Source organism: Bos indicus x Bos taurus, chromosome 21 (assembly GCF_003369695.1).
Source record: "Bos indicus x Bos taurus breed Angus x Brahman F1 hybrid chromosome 21, Bos_hybrid_MaternalHap_v2.0, whole genome shotgun sequence".
NCBI classification, from domain to species: Eukaryota; Metazoa; Chordata; class Mammalia; order Artiodactyla; family Bovidae; genus Bos; species Bos indicus x Bos taurus.
The window spans coordinates 27,437,448-27,461,376 of NC_040096.1; the positions used below are offsets into that span (position 1 = coordinate 27,437,448).

A 23,929-nucleotide genomic window follows, 5' to 3' on the forward strand; every position below is an offset into this window, starting at 1 on the left:
ACCACAGTTCAAAAGCAGTTCAAAAACAGTTCGGCGCTCAGCTTTCTTCACAGTCCAACTCTCACATCCATACACGACTTCTGGAAAAAGCATAGCCTTGACTAGATGGACCTTTGTTGGCAATGTCTCTACTTTTTAATATGCTGTCTAGGTTGGTCATAACTTTCCTTCCAAGGAGTAAGCGTCTTTTAATTTCATGGCTGCAATCACCATCTGCAGTGATTTTGGAGCCCCCCAAAATAAAGTCAGCCACTGTTTCCCCATCTATTTGCCATGAATTGATGGGACTGGATGCCATGATCTTAGTTTTCTGAATGTTGAGCTTTAAGCCAATTTTTTCACTCTCCTCTTTCACTTTCATCAAGAGGCTCTTTAGTTCTTCTTCACTTTCTGCCATAAGGATATCTGCACTCAAGGGCTGGCTGATAAACTTTCAGTAATTTTGTTGTTGTTACACATAGCCATTATGTTAAATTAAGTAATCTCATTATATTAAACTATTAGGACAAAGAAGAACTACATTTACAAACTACATTTTAATGTAAAAAATATGCAAACTCACCATTCCCTATTACCTATCAACACATTTATTCTTTTACCTTTTTTAATTGAAGTATAGTTGATTTACAATATTTCAGGTGAAGAGCAAAGTGATTTATAGATACAGATATATGTGTGTGCGTGTATTGTAGGGTATCTCAAGATATTAAATATAGTTCCCCGTGCTACACAGTAGGTCCTTGTTGATCTACTATTTTGCTCTTGATGAGATGGGGTGCGTTCAGTTCAAGATGGTATGGCCCTGGACTCCTGTGCTCCTGAGGTTTTGGCATCTCTTGCATCCGGCAGCAAACAGCATCTCTTCCAGGAACCTCAGCACACGCTTGCTGGCCAAGTGGACTCTTCGCCTGTGTTTCCTCCCAGGAGGCGGCTTCCTAGGTCACCGCATGCTCTAAGAACAGCAATTTACCCACCTTCCAGCCTGCCCGCCTCCGCCAGGTTGTGAAAGACAGGAGGGCGGACCTCCTCTGGCTCAGCCTCCCTGAACCGTTGGATGCCTTGAAGGTGAGACGGAAGGCCGATTGATTGCTCGAACCTCCGCTGGCCTAGTCTGTGACGGCCGAGCCCTCGGGAATCGGCAGGGAATGCCTGGCGCGCGTAACCCGTAGGAGGCGCGTGGCTGTAGGGCCTGGGTTGCGGGCTGTAAGAGGAGCGTTGGCTGCTGGCGCCGGCAGGAGACAGAAGGGAGGGAGGGAGGAGGGCGGCCGGGCTGGCGGCGGAGCCCCAGGTGCACCTCCCAGGTGCGTATCCCAGGTGCGCACACGATCCCAGGGGAGGGCTGGCCTGGCAGAGCTTTAGCCTCAGGAGGTTCGGCGGCCGGAGCTGCGGGATCGCGGGGAGGCGGGGCGGAGGGTGGACAGATGCCCGCGACTCCCGGCGGCCCTTCTCATTACAGGCCTGTGCGGTAGGGATAGGCGTGCTCTGCCCCGGAGAAGTTACTCGTGCGGCGTTTTTAAACGAAGACCTCGCGTAGTTAGATGTCCCTTTTTAGGGTGGCTGATTTAGATCTTACAGAGGAGTCTTAGAACTTATCCCCGCGGCTGAGGGACACCTTGGGGTCGCATGGACAGCCGGAGGATGGCCTTGGGCTTTTCTTTCCAAGGCCAGAATCTATTCAAGGCCCCATCCCGTGAGATACTATCGTTGATCGTTTCTCGCCTCTGTTGTTGAATTCATAAATATGTTCTTAATCCACATGTTTTGTTTCATAGGAAGAAGAAACTAAATGAATAAAATGAAGTCCAATAGGATCCCATTTTTTATGATTTCGAATCAGGGAAGTAAAAGTAAACCACTGGTATCTTTCCCAGGTCTTACTTTGTGTTTTACTACTTGAAACAAACACTCAGCTTTGCTTTTTTTTTTCCTTGGCTGCCCATCGGGGCATGCAGGGGCTCCCAGTTCCCAGACCAGGGATCGAACCTGGGCCCCTTGCAGTGCAAGTACAGAATCCAAACCACTGGACACCAGGGAAGTCCCCACCCAGCTTTCCTAACAATACTCATGATGTCTGTAGGCAAATCCTCCAAAAAAAGGCCTCGTACAAGTTTATCAAGCAGCAAAACTAAAAAAAATGAATCTAACTCTATTATTTCGTTTTTTAACAATGCACCCCCTGCTAAACTTGCCTGCCCTGTTTGTAGTAAGATGGTGCCAAGATATGACCTGAACCGGCACCTTGATGAAATGTGTGCTGACCACGATGACGTGACTCCAGGTGGCCCCAGGCACGTCAGCTTAAGTTCAAACGTGCCCACCATAGATTTGACCAATATTGCCTTAGAAGATATAACGCCGGAGAGGTCGTCACCATCAACGATAAATTTAACCCCTGGCCAAAGTGATTCAGCAAAAATGGGCAAAAAACAGCAGACCAGCCCCTACTTTAAAAGTAAAGGTGACTCGGTGTGCAGAAATCAAGACGAGCTGAGACATCATAATGTGAAAGTCATTTCTCTGGGAAGCCTGTCCTCTAAATTGTCCAGAAGATACATAAAGGCTAAAAGATCCCTGAATCAGAATGAGGAGTTCACTAATCAGAGTCTACAGAGGTCCTCATGCACAAGGGTTAAGAGCCTGGTTGATCAGCATTTGGAGGTGGAGGGCCAGGATGCACTTTTGGAGAACAGCTCTCAAAAGGAGAATGTGTTTACTGGTGATTCTCAGGAGGAGCTGAGTGCTCCAGCACATACAGTGGAAGGCACTAAGGTGGAGGAAGCTGAAGGCCAGACAGCTGCCCAGGAATGTGAGCAATCAGCCCTAACCCCCACCTGCACAGGTGATGCGCCTCTGTTGTTTTCATCAGATTTAATTCTCGGGCATAGAAAGCCTGCTTCTGAGGACCATCTTGCGAAGCAGGAGAGTATCAAAGGAGTAGATGGTGAAGTTACTGAAAAATGTGAGACAGGTCATTCTGAAGAGGTGAAAATGACTATTGTTTCAGAAGTGACAAATCAGGGCTCACATCGGGAGGCAAAACCTCCGAGTTCCACACTTGGTGCTTCTATACAGACCAACAGCCAAACTCTTCCTTCAGAACCTGACAGTGGCTTAGAGGATGAAATCACTCATCAGATGCCTTTGGAGAAGAGGTCAAGCTGTGATGTGTCCTGGGTCACAAGTCCAGAACTGCCAGACCATCCTTACTACCTTCGGAGTTTCCTGGTGGTACTGAAAGCCGTGTTCGAGAATGAAGAAGACAGGATGCTCTTTGATGAACATGAGAAGGGCATTGTAACTAAATTTCATCAGTTATCAGGTATCTTGAGCCTGTTTGCTTTCGAGGCTTTGTTTGCCATTTGCTGCCCTGAGTTGGTCTGGGATGTGATAGGCAGAAACCTGATGACACTGAGGAATAGTGGTTTGGGGAGCCCCCTGGGAGTACTCAGGGGACTCAGAGCCAGTGATGGTGTTCAGCTCAACAACAATGTGCCTTTAAAAAGAGATAAGATTTGGGGCCAGGTGATGCCTGCTTCTGCACTGTCATCCTTATAAACTGTACTTGGCTTGTAATGGAAGCAGTTGTTTGTCATTTATATGTATATTTGATGGTTGTAAAACAGCGTTTCCCAGATTAGGGGGAAAAGAATAGTGTGACTTAGAAAAGCATACCTTGCATTTCAGGCATGTAATCAAGCTTGCTGCTGTATTTGGTGGATTTGTTGTTTTTGCGGGCCATTTCCTCAAAAATGAAAATAAAATACAGGCAAATGAACAAACCAAGGGATACTGAGGCATATTTTTTTTCTCCAATAACATTTTAGTTGCCTGGACTCTGCCTTTTAAAGTAAAGGTTTGCAGGAAATGGTAGCTTTCAAGCTAAATTGGTACATTAATTTTTTTGCTTTTTTAATTTTATAAATTGGTACGTTTAAAAACATACATAAATTCCTTGGCAGCCAGCTATGTGGCTCAAAGCAAATAGCACAGGTTTAGAGCAAGAGCTCCGCACTCCCCACTGCCCCATCTCCACCCGCCATCAGCTGCTCATCCAAAGGACCTTGATGGCTATGTGCACGAGTCCCTCTCAAGCAGGAAAAGCTTCCTTGGGGGCCATGCTGACCACTAGTAATAGTAGTAGGTCTGACTCCCTGTCCAGTTACAAAAAAGAAATCCTGAACGTTACCAATAACGGGTAAAAGAAGAAATTCAGTTTTACGTTCACAGTGTAACTGTGGCCCTGCTTGTGTGAGTGACACCCCATCGACTCTTGTGTCCAGGGTGGTCACAGATCTTTGGTTGGTGTACGAGTGTTTATTGAAGTAGTTAGTAACCCTGGGCTGTGGTGTGATTGAGAAGTAGGAACAGTTTCCTAGTGTAAGCTCTGCAGATTCTTACGGGCTGCCCTCCACAGAGAATCATCTTTAGTGTCTCTGTTGTGAAAATAGCTACTGTGAATCAATTTTGCCTCTTTCAAGAGAAAAGGGAAATAACTGTAGAAAATTTAATAAATAAGGTCATATCATTTTATTTTCTAAATTTTTGGCCATACCATGCAGCATACAGGATGTTAGTTCCCTGACTAAAGATGGAATCAGTGCCTCCTGCATTGGGAGAGCAGATTCCTAACCACTGGATGGCCAGGGACGTCCCAAGACCACTCTAGAGTTGGAAACTGAAAGATAATTTGGGTAATAGGAAAACTTGAGACCAGGTTAATTAAATAGCTTGGTGGAGATCACTGAGTTAGAAATGGCCATTCTACCAAAGCCAGACTTTTTTGAAAAATCCTTTTTAGATGATTTTCAGCCTAAAATAGAATATTGCATATGAAACCAAAAGCAGAGAACAGAATAACTGGAACTCTCAGTGAGGGGGGCGGGGTGTGTTTCTCTTGAGGGACTAGAAATGTTGGTTAGAAAGTGGGGAGCCTGGATCTTACACTTTTATTTTTCATTATTTTTTAAGATATATATATATTTAAATAGATGGTATTATTTCATGTTTAATTTTATTTATTTAATTTTGGCCGTACCACACAAGCATGTGGGATCTTAGTTCCTTGACTAGGGACCCTGCAGTGGATGGGCAGATTCTTAACCACTGGACCACCAAGGAAGTCCTTTAGGTTTTTAAATGGCTAGTTATTATTACCAACTTGGAATGGTTTATACACTCATCTCTTTAATCTTTTCACTGGCTTTGGGAGGATGGTGTTACTGGCCCTCACTCCCACTTTTCATAACAGAAGAGAAGAGGGAACCTTACTTCCAAAGACTGTCACAAAGGCTGTGTGTCCTCTTGCTCCTCCTGTCCTGCACGCAGGCCAAGGAGACATTCCTATGGGACTTTGTATTTGAAATAAGTTCTGTCTTCCAAAGGAAGAAAATTATATTCTTGGAAGATCAGTTGAGTCAGCCTATGTGTATTTGTAACAGCATGTTTTACTCACTTTGGTTTACAAAAGGGAGTAATAGCGTATGTGGTTTTCGAGAAGAAATAGAATGTTTTTCACTGATGATCTTAACTTTGTCACAGCCAATGGTCAGAAGTTATACGTAAGACTTTTTCAACGTAAATTCAGCTGGATTAAGGTGAACAAACTGGACTATGAAGAGATCTCTGCTGACTTAACCCCCGTGGTTGGAGAGCTGACACATGCAGGCTTCCTGCAGACAGGTACGGTTTGTCCAGGGGAACCAAAGTGGAAACACGGTGAAGGGAGTTTCTGGAAAATAAGGGTGGTGCTAGTTTCATGTCATCTCCTGATTGGTGCCTGAGAAATAGTGACTGTGTGCATCTTTTAAATTGGTTTTTTTGGTTGTTTTTTAAAAAATTTATTTGGCTGTGTTGGGTCTTTGTTGTGGCATGTAAGATCTTTGTTCCCTGATGAGGGATCAAACCCAGGCCACCTGCACTGGGAGCTCAGAGTTAACCACTGAACCACCAGGGAAATCCCTAAATTGAGTTGTTAATCTTAGGACAACAAATAAGCTTTCTTCTTAAAGTATCAATAAAAACTGGAAAATAATAAACTTATTTAAAGTACTTTTTTTTTTTTTTAATATTTCAGAATCTGAGTTGCAGGAGCTCCCTGAGGTGCTGGAGCTTCTTTCTGCTCCAGAACTGAAAGCCCTGGCAAAGACCTTCCACCTGGCGAGTGCCCATGGGCAGAAGCAGCAGCTGGTGGACGCGTTCCTCAGATTAGCCAAGCAGCCTTCAGTCTGTACTTGGGGCCGGAACCAGCCTGGCATTGGCACAGTGATCCTGAAAAGGTTTTGTGGCTCTTTTTTAAAAATCATTTTATTTATTTATTTATTAACACCAAAAACATTTTGCATTGGGGTGTGGTCAGTTAACAATGTTGTGGTAGTTTCAGGTGAACAGCGAAGGAACTTGTTACAGTAAGAACATTTGAGTTGTTGGTTGGGCTTCTGTAGTGGCTCAGTGGTAAAGAATCTGCCTGCAATGCAAGAGGCCTGGGTTCCATCCCTGGGTCAGGAAGATCCTCTGGAAAAAGAAGTGGCAAATCACTCTGGTATTCATACCTGGAGAATTCCATGGTAGAGGAGCCTACAGGCTACAGTACATGGGGGTCACAAAGAGCTGGACATGACTGAACGACTAACACACACACACACACACACACACACACACACACACACAGCACATATTAAGGTCTTAAAACGGATGGTACGTGTTTCCAGATTGTGATTGTTTTTCAATTGCTGCCAGACTGAAAAGGCAGAGAACCTTAATGATCAGGTCTGGATTCTTTCTTGGGTTAGCTTTTGTAATTCTTGTCATACCACACTGATTTCAAGGACAAGAAAAACCAAGAGGCAAGAGGTTAGAGGCACTAGGCCCTTGGCATATTCTAGTATTTTATTACTCAAGAAAAATGCAGTTTTAACTACTCTCCTTAACAAGAGTTAAACATGAACTGTCCAGCCAAATTTTAATTTCAGTAGACTTTTTATTGAAACATAATCTGTCAGCAATAATATGCAATTTCTCTTGAGTTGAAACATAAAAATTTACCAGAAGCTGTGGATGGTTTCTTTTGTCCTTATAAAAGCTCCTGAACAGTTTCAGGTTGGGAAAGATCATAAAAATCTCAGAATTTATTTCTTATGCCCATGTTATGTCTAAAGTATAACCATATCAACCTTAGTCTGGGAATCCATTTTTCAGAGTTGTTGAAAATGAGATGAGATAGTGCTTTTGGCAAACAGTTTAAAGCAACATCATTGTTATTTTATATAATATGTGTGTGTGTGTAACTTTGAGCTGTTAACGTGCCAAGAGCCCATCCTTATTGGGAAGATACTACAAATATTAATCTTAGTAAAACACAGGTATAAATAAGGCATACATTATTAAGAAAAATGTGACTGTCAACACTTCAAAAAGTTTATACTGTAGATTTTCCAAAAGTATTTAACTAGATTATGTATTTATAGTTAATTGACTTATGGGTATAAGATCCTCATCCCTGTGGTTAAATGTCTTCTAAGTCTTTAATTCTATTTCTTAAGTATTTCATGGTATTCATGTATATAATATTTTAAAAAGTAAGTGAATACTAAATTAGCTGTTTCTTAGTGTAAGCACTGAGCATGTAGGAACAGAAATGGAAGAATTAAGATGAACATTTTTTATCACTGACATGAGAATTATAGAAAAATGAGAATCTTAGGACTATTTTTTAATATATATAACTTTATTTATTTATTTACTTTCGGCTGTGCTGGGTCTTCACTGCTGTGCAGACTTCTCTCCAGCTGCGGTGAGCAGGGCTGCTCTGATTGTGGTGTGAGGGCTCCTCATTGCAGTGGCTTCTCTTGCTGTGGAGCACGGGCTTCAGTAGTTGCAGCTCCCAGGCTCTAGAGCACAGGCTCAGTTAATGGCGGATGGGCTTAGCTGCTCGGTGGCATGTAGGATCTTCCTGGAGCAGGGATCAAACCTGTGTCTCCTTCATTGGCAGGCGGATTCTTAACCACTGAGCCACCAGGGAAGCCCGTTAAGACTATTTTAGTTTTTTACTAAAATCACTATCCTTTAAAAGCTTTTTTAATTGAAGTATAGTTGACATATTAGTTTCAGCTGTGCAGCATAGTGATTCAGTATTTGTACAGATTATACTCCCTTCAAGTTTATTACAAAATGATGACTGTATTTCCCTGTGCTGTGCAGTATGTCCTTGTTGCTTATCTATTTCATATAGGGTAGTTCATCTCTCTTACTCTTCTGTCTGTGTCACCTCTCCCTGCTTCCTTCTCCTTGCTGATAACCACTAGTTTATTTTTTCTAGCTGTGAATTTATTTCTCTTTTGTTATATACATTCATTTGTTTTGTTTTTGAGAGTCCACAAAGAAGTGATAACATGTCGTATTTGTCTTTGACTTGTTTTACTAAGGGTAAAACTCTCTAGATCCCTCCACATTGTTAAAAATGGAAGAATTCTTTTTTTATGGCTAATACTCCATTACATAGCACACCTTTATCACTTTGTCTATTGACGGACAGTGTCCTTTATTTCTTCATTAAGCTGTGGAGCCCAGGAGTGGAACCTGAGTCTCTGATGGCTCCACATGAAGGTAATACCTGGTTACCTTCCTCTGCAGAAAAAGCATCCTTATTTGCACTCTCTGAATCCTTCTGGATAGTGGCTATGTGTTTAGTCACACTGAATGTTTCCTTCTGCAACTTGGAGTCCCAGTCCACTGGACATGCTCGAGACTCTGCGTGGGGTGGAAGGCTGGGGGTGCTGTCAGGCTCTGTGGCTGTGTGGTCCTCATGTAGATGGTGGTGAGGTGGGAACCCTATCCCTGTGTCTTTGAAACTGTGCTGGGGGCATTGATCTCTGGACACCCCAGGGAGCCAGCTTAGTTTTTGGTTTCATAGCTTCTGGGCTGGTTAGGAAGGGTGAGGTCCTCCACTAGACTCCAGCTCTCACTGGGGGACCTTGACCTCCAGGCATGCCTGGCATCATCTGGAGGCATTCTTGTTGTGACTGAGGTGGGTAGTAGGTGCCACTGACATTTAGTGAGTAGAGGCTAGGAACACAGCTGAGCATCATCTAATGCACAGAATGGGCACCTTGCCCCTACCTCAGCCCCCAGAAAAGAATTCACGGCCCAGATGTCAATAGAGAAACCCTGTTGTGCATGGTGTCCAGGTTGTTAGAGCCAGAAAGCCTTGATTGTGACCTGCTGCCTGACCAAGAGCCTTTGATAATGACATTCTAAATAAATACCTGTGGGGCTTCCCTGGTGGCTCAGTGGTAAAAAATCCATCTGCCAATGTAGGAGATGTGGTTTCAATCCCTGGTCTGGGAGGATCCCACATGCTGCCGGCAACTAAGCCTGTGTGCCACAACTGAGCCTGTGCTCTAGAGCCCAGGGCTGCAACTACTGAGCCCACTCACCCTAGAGCCTGTGCCCTGCAACAAGAGAAACCACTGTAATGAGAAGCCTGCGCAGCACAACTAGAGTGTAGTGCCCACTTGCTGCAACTAGAGAAAAGCCTGCACACAGCAACAAAGACCCAGCACTGCCATAAATAAAGAAATCAAGTTATTTTAAATAAATAAATATCTGTTATTTAATCTAAATTGTCCCTGGAGTCAAGAATTGAGAGTTGCTAATGTCAAACAGGTAACACTTTGTGTTTCTCTGGTATTTCACGTGTTTGGGACCAGCGTAAACCTTACCCTGCTCTTTTATTGAGGCAAACACTATGTGAAGTCATCTGCAGGTTTAATTTCATTGAATCTTCACCGTGTTCCAAGGTGGGGCTCTGAGCTCCAGAGAGGTTAACTAATGCTTTAACATCACACAGCCGGAGGCCAGAGGTTTGCTTCAGGCTTGGAATAATGAATGCTGTTTAGCTTGAAATAATCTATAAAATCTGATGTCCAAATGCTTACAGACCAGCAAGTCTCTTCTATACTGTGTATTTTTCAGAGCTAAAGATGTGGCGGGACGTTCCCTGAGAGTCTCTCGAGGCCCTCGGGCGGTATTTTCCCGGGCCCTGCTGCTCTTCTCATTGAGCGACATGGTGGAAGATGAGGAGGCCGCCTGTGGGGGCCAGGGTCAGCTCTCCACTGTGCTGCTGGTCAACCTGGGCCGCTTGGAGTTCCCCAGGTACACCGTCAATCGAAAGACCCCGATCTTCCAGGACAGGGATGATCTCATTAGGTAAGAGAGTGGTTGCTCACTGTAACATCTGTGTATTTTTAAATTTATGCAGAAGGATCTATTATTGTTTTTTGCCATCCACAAGAGAAACATTGCTCAAAACCATTTTTTAAGTTTTTGCTTCCTGTTTAGTTTTTTACTCACTTGTATACTTTTCTAGGACTGTGAGGAGAATGTAGAAATGCAGTTTGATTAAGGCTGCCAAAACTCATGAGTTTTGAGTTAGAGCTACACAGTTTTCCCCTGGTTTATATTCCCAAATAGCTTTAGCAGGGGGAGCATTTTTTAAATATAGACATTTGAACAAACCTGCCTTGTGAGTATGTTGTTGGCATGAACAAGGCTGAATATCTTCCTGGTAATGATGCTTAAAATAAAGCTAATAACTAACTTGTGGACCATATACCAGAATCATGCAGACAATAGAAGTTTTCATGAATCTGTCTTGATCCATGGATTTAGCCAGTGCTAAGCAAAAGTGGATTTTGATTAAAAAAAAAATTGCATAGATGTTGCAGGTTTATGATTCAAAGTTAGCTGAAATGGTTTCTGATATTTGATTTTAGGAAAGATGTTTAAGTGTTGTCTAGTATGTGCTTTAAAAAATAAGCTATTGAAATGATTGGATCAAAATAGAGTCAATATAAACTGATTTTAGCCCATTTTGCCTTAGTTATTAGGAAGGTCAATATCTTATTTGTATTCAGTAGGAATAACTTTTTCAGTCAGATCTTCTAATTAGAATGTTTTCTCCAATTCCACTTTTCATTGCCTTAGAGCTGTCCAGTTGAGTATTAAAAGAGAGCTAGATGGAAGCGTGTATGAGCAAATCTTTACACTTAGAGGATTCTGTTTTTCGCTTATTTGACAGTTTCTGCACACAGTGCTAGAGTGTGCTTTTCTCTCAAGGGTGAGTCCAGAGCACAGTGACTGTGCACTCGGTGTTACAGAACTATGGGGCCCATGTCTTTGTTTTGATATCTAAAGACACGCCGAGAAGCTGTCTGTCTTCAGTTACATAAGTTCAGAACATTTCAGCATCGCCATCTCCCAGATACTGTCCCTGAAGTTGTTTTTGAAAATCCCAAATAATTCTCTTAGCTTGGGCAGTATCCCTCTGGCCATCTCTGACTTAGTGAGTAAATGACCAAACCTACACTTCCGTATAATCCTGAGATTGGTTACATGTTGTCATAGTTGCTCCCAGATTGTTGAATGGATGACTGAGTGAGTAGGCACCAGAGGTCAGGGAGGAAGAGCTGGTCAGTGTTGCATCATGTAATGGGACATGTGATGTGATGGTAAGGTTGTGTGTCTTCATCTTTCTGGCTGGGAGGCCTGTATGAACACTTCTAGGCTATTCGTGGAGTAATAGTCAAATGAATCCTGAGATAAAACGTAACCCTTGTGTTTTCAAAAGCAGATCTGAATGTGTTGGGTGGGATGTGGGGATGTGAGGTTCTGTACGTCAGTGCTCATCCCACCCTGAAACCTGAATGTCGTGGTTTCCCGCCTGTCCCCCCTCAGGTATGCGGTGGCCGCGCACACGCTGAATGACATCTCCACGGCGATGGCCAGCGGGGCCTGGGAGGAGGCTAGGGAGCTCGCTCGGTGTGCAAAGCAGGACTGGGATGGACTGAAAGACCACCCGTCCCTGAGGTGAGGTGGTTCTCTGGTGCCTGTGAGGGTTACCGACTGACCTAGTTGTTCTAACTGCGTAAGATCATCTTTTTCATGAGGAACATGCTCCTTTTGTTCCGTGGTGAGGCCAGCGTGTGTAGTTGAACTTCCTCCTCACTTTGCATGGAGTCAAAAGTATTGGGTGAGTAGCAGGGAGTGTCTGAAAGTTTGGGGTGATTTTTATACCCCCAGTCTGTCTGTGGCAGACAATGGCTTGCCACCTGCAGGGGCACTGGCCCATCTGGGGTTTGGTCAGCTGAATTACAACCCTGGGGGAAGCCTGGCCGCAGGACAGAAGCTGTCTTCTGGTGGAAATTCCAGGAGCTGTTGTTTTGAACAAGAAAATGAATCATACCTTAAAAAAAAAAAAAAGAAAATTAAATTGAACATTTACTTCAAGAGTTCAGAGTACACAGCACATGATCCTTCATTCTTTTTGGTTTAATAAATGTTCAACGTGTTTCATAGGGTTAAGAAACTTTTTCCTTCCTTAGTACAAAGTGATAAGAAAAATTAGTAGTATTGGATATCTCTTTCAGAAAAACATTTAGGACAAAAGTCTACACAGAAATAATACAAACTTAAAAACCATAGCTAAGAAAATAGCCTTTACTGTTAAGAAAAACAACTGAATATTTTCTCTGTGTTTTGTTTGGGAGTAATTTAGATAGAGTGAGGCATTTACTTACAGGCCTTTGTAGGAAGCAGACAACTAGTGTGTACAATGAGTGTTAGCCCGTGATGTGCATGGACCCTGGGGGATTTTCTTAAGTAATTGGGCAAATGTGTAAACATTTCTCAGACTAAACAGGAAAACAAATGGTTAAAACAAGTTAATGGATGATTTTCTTGGTTTAAAAAAAAAGATAAGACCTCATGGCCGGGAAGTTGGGTTCCTGTAAGACAGAGGTCAGTAGCCTCTTGCGTGGAGGCCCAGTGGGGCAGCGGTCAGGCTCGCCAGTGAATGGGCAGGACTGGCCCAGTGCAGGTGTGTTCTCCGACACCAAAATGTGTGTTTCTTGTAATTTTCACGTGCCACATGGTTTTTCTCCTTTTGACTTCTTTTAGCTATTTATAAACATGGAAACCACACTGGACTTGTATTAAAATCAGGTGGAGGCCCTGAGTCTGGCCTGGGGGCTGGCGTCTGCTGACCTCTGGCTCTCATTTCACATTGCCATCTGGTGACTTCAAGCAGGTGGCCATGAGAACATATATTTGTGGTGTAAAAAACTGCACACGACAGGCAGTGTTCAGAATGTATCTTCTTAGAATAAAGAAATTCAGTCTGCTTTGTCACCTCTTCAGTTCAGTTCAGTTCAGTCGCTCAACCGTGTCTGACTCTTTGCAACCCCATGGACTGCAGCACACCAGGCTTCCCTGTCCATCACCAACTCCAGGAGCTTGCTCAAACTCATGTCCATTGAGTCAGCGATGCCATCCAACCATCTCAGTCTCTGTTGTCCCCTTCTCCTTTTGCTTTCAATCTTGCCCAGCATCAGGGTCTTTTCCACTGAGTCAGTTCTTCCTATCAGGTGGCCAAAGTATTGGAGCTTCAGCTTCAGCATCAGTCCTTCCGATGAATATTCAGGACTGATTTCCTTTAAGATTGACTGGTTGGATCTCCTTGCAGTCCAAGGGACTCTCAAGAGTCTTCTCCAACACCACAGTTCAAAAGCATTGAATCTTCAGCACTCAGCTTTCTTTATGATCCAACTCTCACACCCACACATGACTACTGGAAGAACCATAGCTTTGACTAGACAGACCTTTGTTGGGAAAGTAATGTCTCCGCTTTTTAATATGCTGCCTAGGTTGGTCATAGCTTTTCTTCCAAAGAGCAAGTGTCCTTTAATTTCATGGCTGCAGTCACCATCTGCAGTGGTTTTGGAACCCAAGAAAATAAAGTCTCTCACTGTTTCCATTGTTTCCCCATCTATTTGCCATGAAGTGATGGAACCAGATGCCATGATCTTCGTTCTTTGAATGTTGAGCTTTAAGCCAACTTTTTCACTCTCCTCTTTCAGTTTCATCAAGAGGTTCTTTAGTTCTTCTTCACTTTCTGCCATAAGGGTGATGTCATCTGTGTATCTGAGATTATTGATATTTCTCATGGCAGTCTTGATTCCAACTTCTGCTTCATCCAGCCCAGCATTTCACATGATGTACTCTGCATATAAGTTAAATAAGCAGGGTGACAATATACAGGCTTGACGTACTCCTTTCACAATTTGGAACTAGTCTGTTGTTCCACATCTGGTTCTAACTGTTGCTTCTTGACCTGCATACAGATTTCTCAAGAGGCAGGTAAGGTGGTCTGGTATTCCCATCTATTAAGAATTTTCCACAGTTTGTTGTGATCCACACAGTCAATGTAGCAAAAGTGTAGTCAATGAAGCAAAAGTAGATGTTTTTCTGGAATTCCCTTGCTTTTTCTATGGTCCAGCGGATGTTGGCAATTTGATCTCTGGTTCCTCTGCCTTTTCTAAATTACCTCTTAGGATTGTCTTACAGTAAACACACCGAACCGCTAAACTGCTGGTGGACATCTTCGTTTTAGGTACCACGAGAATTTACCACTCTTCCTCCGGTGTTTTACTGTTGGGTGGGTTTACACGAGGATTTTGTCCCGAAACGTTGAAATACTGCAGAGACTTCACCTGTACGAGGTGAGTGCACCAGCCCTCTGCCCCTGGCTCTTGACTTCTCCCACTAATGTGGTCTGCTGAACTGAGCTGCTGTCAGAGCCCCTGTGTGATGGGGAGGGTCTCCCCACATCCCTGAGGTGAAAGCCTCACCTCTGCTCAAGTTCCCAGGACAGCAGTCACGGACAGTAACCTACAACCTAAGTCTGGAAATAACCTACAATCAGGAGTGAGGGCTCTGGTCATGCCCCTGCTCATACTCAGAGCTGTGAGGTTGCTGGGCTCAGCTTCTGCTGTGCAGACACTTCTGTATTGAAACTCAGTGTCTTACAAAGAGGCTGTGCTAGAGCTGGGCTTCCTCACCTGGGTCCATGGACCCTGGGCAGCTCCGTGGGACTGGCTTCAGCAGAGTCTGTGGACCTGCAGGTGCATCTCGGGTTTGTGCATTTTTCTCAGGAGAATCATTAGATTCTTCAAAGAGATTCAGGAACCACAAAAGATGAGCATGAGACATGAGCTATGAACATGGACCACAAAGTCCGCCTGTTGAGGTGGGGTCTTTGGGTGGAGACCCTGCCTCATAACTGTCCAGCCCCCTCCCCGATTCCTCGCACCTTTGGCCGTGTGGCCAGCTGGGTTCCCAGGAGCATGTGGACCTGCAGCCCAGCTGCTGCTCCTGCCTAGAGCCTGGCCCCGTGTGGCCTGTGCTGCTGACCTGGTGCACAGAGAGTGCCATGTGGTGTCACAGCTGCATCCACATGAGGTGGCAGGGGCCCTGCTGAGAAGTGGGCATGCCTCTGGAGCTCAGGCCACTCTCGGGGGATGTCCCAGGGCCCCCTCCTGGCAGTCTCAGGTCCTGGGCCTTATTTTAGAGTGCCAAGGATGCTGATATCCTTTGCCAGTTTTCCTGGCAACTCAGTGTAACAGCGGCCTTAGCGTGCAGGAGTCTAATGCACTTCCCTTCTTGTTGCCGGTGTAGGAAGCTGTGAAGGAGCTTGAAAATCTGTTGTCCCAGGACGTGTACTGTTCCGACAGCAGGGGCCGGTGGTGGGACCGGCTGGCCCTTAACTTACACCAGCACCTGAAGCGCCTGGAGCCAGTACGTAGCTGCTAAGGCCACCAACCTTTCTTCAGCTTCGCATACATTTAAACAGTAAAGCAAACTGTTAATACCTTAAGAGTCTAAATGTTGTTAGGGCGTTGATTTCTTTCTTTCTTTTTAAGTTTATATTTTATATTGGACTATAGTTGATTTAAAGCATTGATTTCTTACATATCCCTCTTTCTCTGTGTTCTGCCAACCCCACAAATAGGGGTGTGAGCACAGGGTGACCGTGGGTTCAGCAGGTGGATCATGTCAGGAGCTGGAGAGTTAGGTGTCCCTCACCTCACACAGGTGCGCTCTCTGGTTTGGAAACAGTGATTTTATTCACTCACTGCCCAGGGCCTCCTGGTAGAAAGACGGGTGAAGACGTGGCGTCTGGCTCTACAGGGTGGCCACCATCCCGTCTGGGCGCTGCCCTCTCTGGTAGGGACTTTGAGTCTGAGAACACTGTCGGCTGCCATCCACTGTGGCCAGCAGGGCAGGGCCTCACGAGGCAGCAACAGTAGCCCTCTGTGTGGCCGCCTGTGGTCCCCTGTCCCACTTACCCCGTGTCTCTGTCCAGTGGAGGGCACTGCTGCCCTGGGAGTTTTTATTCTTCTAGTGGCAGGTCACATGAATCCAGTGATAGAGGGTTGGAAAAGTTGACTCTGGGCCTGGACGATGACACGCTCCATTTACTCCCTGAAACTAAAAGGCGCCTTGTCCCCTCAAGTGTTTCAAGCCAGAGAAAACTGTTCTTCTCCTGGAGGTGGGCATGGTGCTCCCTGCCCAGCGTCAGGAGAGGCCCCTGCTGGCCCCCACCTAGTGTGGACAGAGGGCGTGTGCACACTGCCTCTCTCTCTCCCTGAAATAAAACTTCAGAGGAGTTTATAGACTTTCCCGTCATTCAGGTCTGCTGAGAGGACTATTCATTAATGCTCAGAGGTTATTTTTGACGTTGATAGAGCGTTGTTTTTTTTTTTTAGCCTTTTCCTAGAGGTCTTCCTGGCCACTCATAACCTGTGATTTTGTCACCATTCCTTCCCTCTGTATGTCAGTTTCCAGGGCAGGCAACAGCCAGCCTAGCAGAGGCTCATGTCCGCAGTTACCCAGCAGTCAGTCTGGCCAGGCTGAGCCCAAGGCTACCCCTCCCTACAGCCAGCCCGGCTCCGTTAGGGCTGCAGGGCAGCCAGCAGGGCCTCATTCTCTCTGCTGGATTCCTCTGGGCCGCTACACTCTGATGGTCTGATCTTCACTGACTTCTGGGCTTTTTTGTTCTTGTTACTTTTTATTTATTGCAGTAATTATATATAACAACAACAAAAAAAAACCTTGCGATTTTAATCACCTCTAGGTATATAGTTCAGTGGCATTAATTATATAGCTGATCCTAGACTAACTCAGAGGTTAGAGGTTCTGACCACCCCCCCACCCCCAAATGGTCAAAAATCCACATATAATTTTGCAGTTGGCCTGAGCACCCCTTGGGGCCCCGAGCATCCCTACCCCAGGTCTCTATCCCCAGTCTCCTCTGTCTCCTGAGGCAGTGTGTCCACACGTGTGACCAGGACGTGGTGTTGGGAACATGACTGCTCCTGCCCCACACCTTTGCCTCAGGGTCTGTGCTCCATCTATGCGTTGAAGGTGTCTGTGTGAGATGTACAGGAATAATGTCCTTGTCCCTGGAGGGTGGCTCTGTCTACTGCTAATTAGCAAAAGGAATGATTAATTGATGGTGGGGTTTCCATCCCATGAAATGGGGGTGCCGCTGCCTGGGCCTTACTAACACTGACAGTGCCATGCTCTCCACAGGCTGTCCAGTGCATCGCTGCAGGCCTGGCGGATCCTCATGTCCGGACAGGCCACCGCCTGGCACTGTACCAAAGGGCCGCACGCCTGCGTGCCTCTCCCAGCGGCCAGAAGTACATGCATCTCCTCCGCCAGCTCCCAGAGGTCACCGTGGAGGACGTCAGACATGTGCGTGAATATCCTGGGGGCACTGTGGGTGCATTTCAGGGGTTTTTCCTGAATGCAGCCTTAGAGCGGTTTCCAGCACACATTTCTCATAGACTCAGAAAGCCCTCTGGTTTGCTGTGGGCAGTGACCCAGCCTTGTTCCGACCTCAGCCTGGCATCGAGGTGTCAAAGAGGCCTGGTCAGCAGGGGCTGTGACTCTACCCCTGAGTCAGCAGCTCACAACCCTGCCAGGCCTCCTGCCCGCAGCCCAGTCAGGACCCTGAAGAGCAGCTCAGAGCAGCGCTCCTGGGCACCAGGCGATGACCTGCCCACATCTTCAAGACCAACCCGGTGCTGCACTAAGGACAGGTGGCCTTTCGAGGGCAGAGGAGAGTTTGTTTGGGGCTTCAGGGCTGGAGCAGGAGTGGGGCTAACAGCTGTTCCTCACCCCCCACCCACCCAGGTGACCGTCACAGGCCGGCTGTGCCCACAGCGTGGATCAGGGAAGTCTGTCTTCGTGCTGGAGGCTGGGGGGGCCTCCCCTGCCACTGTCCTGTGCTCCGTGGAGGAGCTGGCACTGGCCCATTATAGACACTGCGGCTTTGACCAGGGTAACTGGGCCATGTGGCCACGCTGGGGGGTGTCGTCACTCTATCCTGTCCCTGTGGGAGGCCCTAGAGGGCACAGGAGAGAATTTTATCACCCCAGTTCATCAGGGCCATGTGCTTCCTCATGTCCAGTGTTCACACCTGCCACCATGAGGGTGGTGTGTTCTGGTAGGGACATGAGGAGCAAGGGTGGCTGGATTGCTCTTAGAGATCTTGGGTCAGGCAGGTGGACAGGATTGGAGAGGACCACAAGATGCTGCCCATAGCCAGCCGCTCAGAGGTACTGCAGTGTGTGGAGGAGCACCGGGGTCTCGGGTGGGGGCATCAGGTGTGCCAAAGGGCCATGAGGGGCCCACTGGGAGCGGCCCCAGCCCTGGCGACCCTGCTTCACTGTTCACACGGCCTGGAACTGGGCTGGGCCTCTCTGAGGTCACCACCCCATCTTATAGTCTGGATGTGGGGTGGGGATAGGGGGTCTGGACTGGGTGGTCTCTGATGTGGAAGTTTTCTGTAAAACCCCGAGTCCTAAACCCCGGCACTGTGTGGTGTCCAGGTCGAGGCAGAGGAGTGCTGTGGAAGGAGGCGAATGGGGTCAGAGGCAAAGGCTCCTGGGCGCCCACCCTCCCCCGTCAGACCTCCTGTTTGTTTTTAAACATGTCCCTTAGGTTTTTCCACTCTGAAACATGCATTTGAATTTTGTCATAATTACTAAGACTTTCATCCTTAAGCAAGGCTTCTGTATATAAGCAATCTAATGTTAAGAAGATGAGCAGGGAATGGCATGAAAACAGCCTTTGCCTTTGAATCTAAAATATTTTTGCTAGTTTCTTCAACTTGAGCTGGCAGTAGGATATGGTGGTGTCTTTGGAGAGCAGAAGAGATGGATTTTTCTCGTGTGTGCCTTGTCTCAGGGATCCATGGGGAGGGGTCCACCTTCAGCACCCTGTTTGGCCTCCTGCTGTGGGACATCATCTTCATGGACGGGGTGCCAGATGCCTTCAGAAATGCCTATCAGGTAACGCTGGCCACGTTCAGACTGCAGAGCCTCTGCACACACACGTGAGTCACTCCCACCCTGGGACCCTGAGGTTGCTGCCCCGGAAACCTGCCCCCAGTTATACTCTTCTGGATCCTAGTGCTAATTTCACTCTAAGAATGGCTTTTAATTTTTAAATCTGATTCATAGAATTTAAAATGTAAGCTACTTTACTGGAATCATTCCTCTTGAAACTTTTCGTGTCAGTGTCTTCGGCTTCACCCTGGTGGGGCCCATGTACACTCATGTGCTTTGTCATACATGTCTGCTAAGAGCTCCACTGTGTGTGCATGTTCAGTCGCTCAGTCCTGTCCGACTCTCTGCGTCCCCATCGACTGTAACCTGCCATGGAATTTTCCAGGCAAGAATACTGGCATCTATTGCCATTCTTTCCTTCCGGGGATCTTCCTGACCCAGGGATTGAACCTGTGTTTCCTGCATTGGCAGGTGGATTCTTTACTACGGCACCACCTGGAAAGTCCAAGAGCTCCACCAGTTTAACCTAAGAACTCTTTTAGCAAATTGTACTTGTCTTTGCAAATTAGTTCTCTAAAAAATCAGTGTCATAAATTGCTTTTATATCAGGTTACTTGGGTGATTTTTATATATCTTTTGAGAAAAAGCCTGAGTCCACTTCATCAGAGTGGTCAGTTTCCAGATTTGATGGGCATTGGCTCCTCTGATGACCCCAGCCTCCCAGGCTTAGTGTGAGCTGGTTCTCCCTGCACACAGGCGGCCCCGCTGGACCTCTGCACAGACAGTTTCTTCGAGAGCAGGGCATCAGCCATGGAAGCCCGGCTGCAGCAGATCCACAGCGCCCCCGAGGAGAGCTTGCGGGCCTGGGTGGCAGCTGTGTGGCAGGCCCAGGAAGGCAGGGTGTCCTCCCTGGTCAGCTGGGATCGCTTCTCTTCTCTGCAGCAAGCCCAGGTGAGAGTCTGCAGCGGGGGTTCGCTCAGGAAGTGCCTCCAATGTGGGTTTCCTTTTGGCAGTTGTAACAAAAGACAAGTATGCACACATTCACATATATGTGTGCCTGTATGTATGCACACACCCATGTACCTGTGTGTATGTTATACCTGTTCATGTATATATGCAAGTACACGCATACATGTGTGTCTGTGCATGTGCTTGTCGTACCCCTGCCCACAGGCCTCTGTTCCTGAAGGGACAGTCCCAAGTGTGAACAAGCCCCAGTTATGCCTTCGGCCTGTTTGGTTGGCAGCCCCCTTGGCCTGGCCTGTGGCCCCTGGAGGGAGGACACTCTCCCTGTCCTGTGACCAGTGGCCTCCATGGGCCGCTGTTGCATCCTAAGTGCTCACCCCAAATCCTCTCTTCTTAGCTGCTCCTTGGATGTTCCTGACTGGGTGAAAGCTTGGTAACTGACCATGGAGAACGCATCCCCAGAGGCTGGGGTGCCAGCACCAGGGGCAGAAGGGCGCTTGGTGTCCTAGGACCCCATATCTACTGAATTGACACATGGGGTCTCCCCCGTCTCAGCATCACTGGGGGCTCCAGGGTCTCCATCCCAGGGGAGGGCTGACCGTCCCTGTATCTTCTGTCCAGGATCTTGTGTCCTGCCTGGGGGGCTCCATCCTCAGTGGCGTGTGCCGCCGCCTGGCCATGGACTTCCGGCACTGCCGAGGGGGCCTCCCTGACCTGGTTGTGTGGAGCTCCCAGAGTCATCACGTCAAGGTCAGTTGAGCTAGAGCAGAAAGTCATGTTTGTAATTTTATGATCAACTTAAAGGCCACAATCCAGGCATTTCTTGCTTGGTGATTGACAAGATTGAATCCCTCAAGAGCTGCTGGACTGAGGGCTAGGATTGTTCGGTGGCTGCTGGTAGAGGCGTCCACGGTGCTGACACCTGGGCCTCTCCCCATGCGGCAGCCTATTTGATCCGAGCAGGTGTGGGAGAAGGGCCAGGCTGTAAGCAGGACGGAAGTCAGTCTCTTTTTATCAGCTGAGCTGGCAGCGACAAACCATTGCTTGCGCTGTGTCCACTGTTGGAAGCAGGGCAAGGGCAGGGACTCTGCAGGTGTGAGCACCAAGGGGCCGGGATGGCTGGGGGTGATTTTTCTAAGCTCCGAGAGTGAGTGCCTGCTTACGTGCTGTAGGCTGGCCGCCACCCTTTCCTTACCTGGTCTCATCCTGCCTGTCACAGGCTAGTGGTTTTCTTAAACTACTGAATTTTGAGATGAAAAGAAAAATTATGGTACAGGTTCTTTATCAGATACATTTCATTCAGTGTGTGACTTGACTTTTCATTGTCTAAATAGTGTATTGAACAGTTGAAGTATTAAGTTTTGATAAAGTCCAGCTCATCTGTTCTCTCTGGGTCATGTTTCTGGTGTCATGTGACACTTCTGACTACAGTTGTGGATTTGGGTATTTTTCCTTTCGGTTTTGTCAATGTCTGCTTTATATATATTGTGAGGCTTTATTATTCAACATATAAACTTAGGATTTTCATGTCTCTAAACTTGTTTTTATATGAGTTTCTTATATTCTGTAGGAAGCATATATATGGGTCTTACTTTTAATCTAATCTGACAGCCTGTGCTCTTAATTTGTTAGTATTTGGAATATTACATTTAATGTGATTATTCATATCTGGCTTTAAACCTTTCATTTGTTTTTTGTCTCAGTTCTTCATTTTGTCTGAGGTTGCATTTTATCCTCTGTTGGCTTGTTAGCTCTGACTCTTCATGTGTTTTAAGTGGTTGGAGTTGTGTTTACAGTGTGTACTTAAACTTACCTACTTTCAAGTGATGTTGTACCAGTCCACATAGAATATAAAGAACCCTACAACAGTTTATCTCCTCTCTCAGCCCTTGTGCTGTGTTCATACATTATGCCTTGACATGTTATAAACCCTAGAACACATTATTTTGCTTTCTACAGTGGACTAATGAGCCTTTATAGTTACTCATATAGATACAAATTCTAATGGTTATTCCTTTATATAGATTCAGATTTCCATGTACTATCATTCTCTTCCTGACAGAACTTCCTTTCACATTTCTTGCAATGGAAGTGTGCTAATAATGAATTATTTAGGTTTTATATATTTTAAGACTTTAAGTTTTCATTTTTGAAAGATAGTTTTTCCTAGGCAAAGAATTGGCACCCCACTCCAGTACTTGTGCCTGGAAAATTCCATGGACAGAGGAGCCTGGTAGGCTGCAGTCCTTCACTTTCACTATTCACTTTCATGCACTGGAGAAGGAAATGGCAACCCACTCCAGTGTTCTTGCCTGGAGAATCCCAGGGACGGGGGCGCCTGGTGGGCTGCCGTCTATGGGGTCGCACAGAGTCGGACACGACTGAAGCGACTTAGCAGCAGCAGCAGCAGGCAAAGGATTCTTTTTTCAATGCCTTAAAATATTTGTCCACTGTCATCTAGCTTGTATTGTTTCTAGTGAGAAGTCTGTAGTCTCTCCCCTCTGGCTTTTGACAATTCTGGCTGCTTTATTAGATCCCCCTGCCCTGCCTTTTTTTTTTTTTTTCCAAACTTATATGCAATTTATGTTTCTTAGAGTCGTGTTCTTTAGGGGTCTGTACTTGGGAGTTCACCGAGCTTCTTGGATCTTTGGGTTTAAAATTTCCATCAACTTTGAAAAATTTTTTAGCCATTATCTCTTCAAATATTTTTTTCTCTCTGTTCTGCCCTTTGGGATCTCTATTAAGATCTCTCTAACTCCTGTTAGGCTGTGGAAATGCTTTATTAATTAAAAAAAAAAAACTTTTGTAGTTCATGTTGGTAGTCTCCATCGCTGTGTTTTGAATTTTGGTGCTCTGTGGTAGACAACACTGACGCAGTTCTGGTTCCATGGAGCTGATGTGTGGTGAGCAGTTTTATCTTACGACACACATCGTAAACAAGTGCACAGGAAAGGGAAGGACCCTTCTAGAAATGAATCTGAGCTGAGCATTGAGGGGGAAGGTGTCAGACACGTGAAGAGCAGGGAGACATGTCCTAGGTGGTAGGACTGGCAAGCATGGGCAAGGGCCCTGGCTTGCACGGGGAAGACACCAGGCCACACGGTTTTGTGGGTCCTGGCAAGGAGCTTGGGTCTAATCGCAGACACAACAAAAAAGTGATTGAGGGGTGCTGAGCAGGAGAGTAACAGTGCTGTGTGTGCTGGAAAACTATTTCAGCTGCCATATTACGTATGAACCCATTTCCTAATTCTCTGTGGAGGACAGTCTGGTTTCTAAGAATAGGGGACTTTCTCACTGAATTCATATGTACATGTTTAGTTGTTACAGACATGTAAGTACAGCAGTGCAGCTGGGCAAGCCTTCTAAATAAATGGTCGTTAGTGGGAACTGCCACAGCCCACCTGAATAGCCCTTCTGTCTCCCAGCTGGTGGAAGTGAAGGGACCCCATGACCGGCTGTCGCAGAAGCAGATGATCTGGCTGGATGAGCTGCGCCGGCTGGGGGCGGATGTGGAGGTTTGCCACGTGGCTGCAGTCGGGGCCAGGAGCAGGGGTCCCGACTGAGAGCCGAGGGCTCGGAGGCATCTAAGACCATTAGAGCGTAGAATGTCACTACATCCTATTTAATTTTGGTTTTGTTATTGTCATAATAAACCTGGCACCTTAAGGATTCATCATCGTACAGTGTCTGTATCACCAACCTCAGTGATTGGCTTCAGGACACTTACCAATCCCACACATTAGTAAAGAACTTCCAAAAAGGTCAGAACCTTCGTG

The 23,929-nt window shown here is 46.3% G+C and overlaps 1 protein-coding gene across 3 annotated transcripts; it reads left to right on the top strand.

Moving 5' to 3' along the window:
• The first annotated feature begins 1,173 nt into the window (after positions 1 to 1,173).
• FAN1 (FANCD2 and FANCI associated nuclease 1) lies at positions 1,174 to 23,826 on the top strand. 3 transcript variants are annotated; one of them, XM_027521425.1, is made up of 14 exons: positions 1,174 to 1,301; positions 1,773 to 3,319; positions 5,539 to 5,679; positions 6,074 to 6,275; positions 9,970 to 10,203; positions 11,731 to 11,862; positions 14,444 to 14,552; positions 15,508 to 15,627; positions 17,425 to 17,589; positions 18,031 to 18,178; positions 19,087 to 19,234; positions 19,944 to 20,138; positions 20,775 to 20,903; positions 23,579 to 23,826. In XM_027521425.1, the coding sequence occupies exons 2-14, from the start codon at positions 2,065 to 2,067 to the stop codon at positions 23,589 to 23,591; spliced, it is 2,991 nt and encodes a 996-aa protein (XP_027377226.1). In that variant the 5' UTR covers positions 1,174 to 1,301; positions 1,773 to 2,064; the 3' UTR covers positions 23,592 to 23,826. The 3 variants fall into 3 exon arrangements, with proteins under 3 accessions (XP_027377226.1, XP_027377224.1, XP_027377225.1); XM_027521423.1 differs by having other exon boundaries at positions 19,087 to 19,190; XM_027521424.1 differs by having other exon boundaries at positions 1,176 to 1,314; positions 19,087 to 19,190.
• The last annotated feature ends 103 nt before the right edge of the window (positions 23,827 to 23,929 follow it).